Raw genomic sequence first — 833 nt, 5'->3', positions numbered from 1 at the left:
GGGGCTTATAAGGGGGGCAGGTAGTAACTGGGGTAGGGGGCTGTGGGGGAAAGGAGGGGGTTATAATGGGGGTCATGTAGGCAGAGAGGTAGGGGAGGAGGTTACAATGGGGCCATGTAGTCTGCGAGGTAGGGGGCTGTGGGGGAAAGGGGGGCTATGAGGGTGTGGGGGTGACAGGTGGGGGGAATGGGGGGCAGCTGGGGGACATGGGGACACAAGGAAACACAATGGCACCCATGGGATCCCAACAGTACCAATACAAAACCAATGGCACCCACATAAAGACAATGGCACCTATGGGACCCCAATGGCACCTGTGGGACCCCAGTGACACCCAAGAAAAACCAATGGCAGCCACAGAAACGCAATCGCACCCATGGGACCCCAACAGCACACACACAAACCAATGGCACCCATGGGACCCCAACAGCACCCACACAAACCCAATGGCACCCATGGGACCCCAACAGCACCCACACAAACCAATGGCACCCATAGAAAGCTGATGGCTCCCATAGGACCCCAATGGCACCCATAGGACCCCAATGTCACCCATAGGACCCCAGTGGCACCCAAACAAACCGAATGGCAGCCACAGAAACCCAATGGCACCCATGGGACCCTAACAGCACACACACAAACCCAATGGCACCCACACAAACCCAATGGCACCCATGGGACCCCAATGGCACCCACACAAACCCAATGGCACCCATAGAAAGCTGATGGCTCCCATAGGACCCCAATGGCACCCGTGGGACCTCAACAGCACACAAGCAAACCCAATGGAACCCACATAAAGCCAATGGCACCCATAGGACCCCAATGGCACC

The 833-nt window shown here is 57.3% G+C and overlaps 1 protein-coding gene across 1 annotated transcript in view; it reads right to left on the bottom strand.

The window, feature by feature from the left end:
• The window catches only part of LOC107307243 (transcriptional repressor scratch 1), a 5821-nt gene extending 5745 nt beyond the window's left edge, over positions 1–76 (bottom strand). Inside the window, exon 1 of the mRNA XM_032441734.1 lies at positions 19–76. Coding sequence (XP_032297625.1) covers positions 19–76 — 58 coding nt within the window. The remainder of the gene's footprint in view (positions 1–18) is intronic.
• Positions 77–833: the final 757 nt, after the last annotated feature.

The sequence above is a fragment of the Coturnix japonica genome, unplaced genomic scaffold, assembly GCF_001577835.2.
Source record: "Coturnix japonica isolate 7356 unplaced genomic scaffold, Coturnix japonica 2.1 chrUnrandom519, whole genome shotgun sequence".
NCBI classification, from domain to species: domain Eukaryota; kingdom Metazoa; phylum Chordata; class Aves; order Galliformes; family Phasianidae; genus Coturnix; species Coturnix japonica.
Note: the sequence above shows the minus strand (reverse complement) of the source record. Positions and strands in the feature narration are given on the sequence as shown.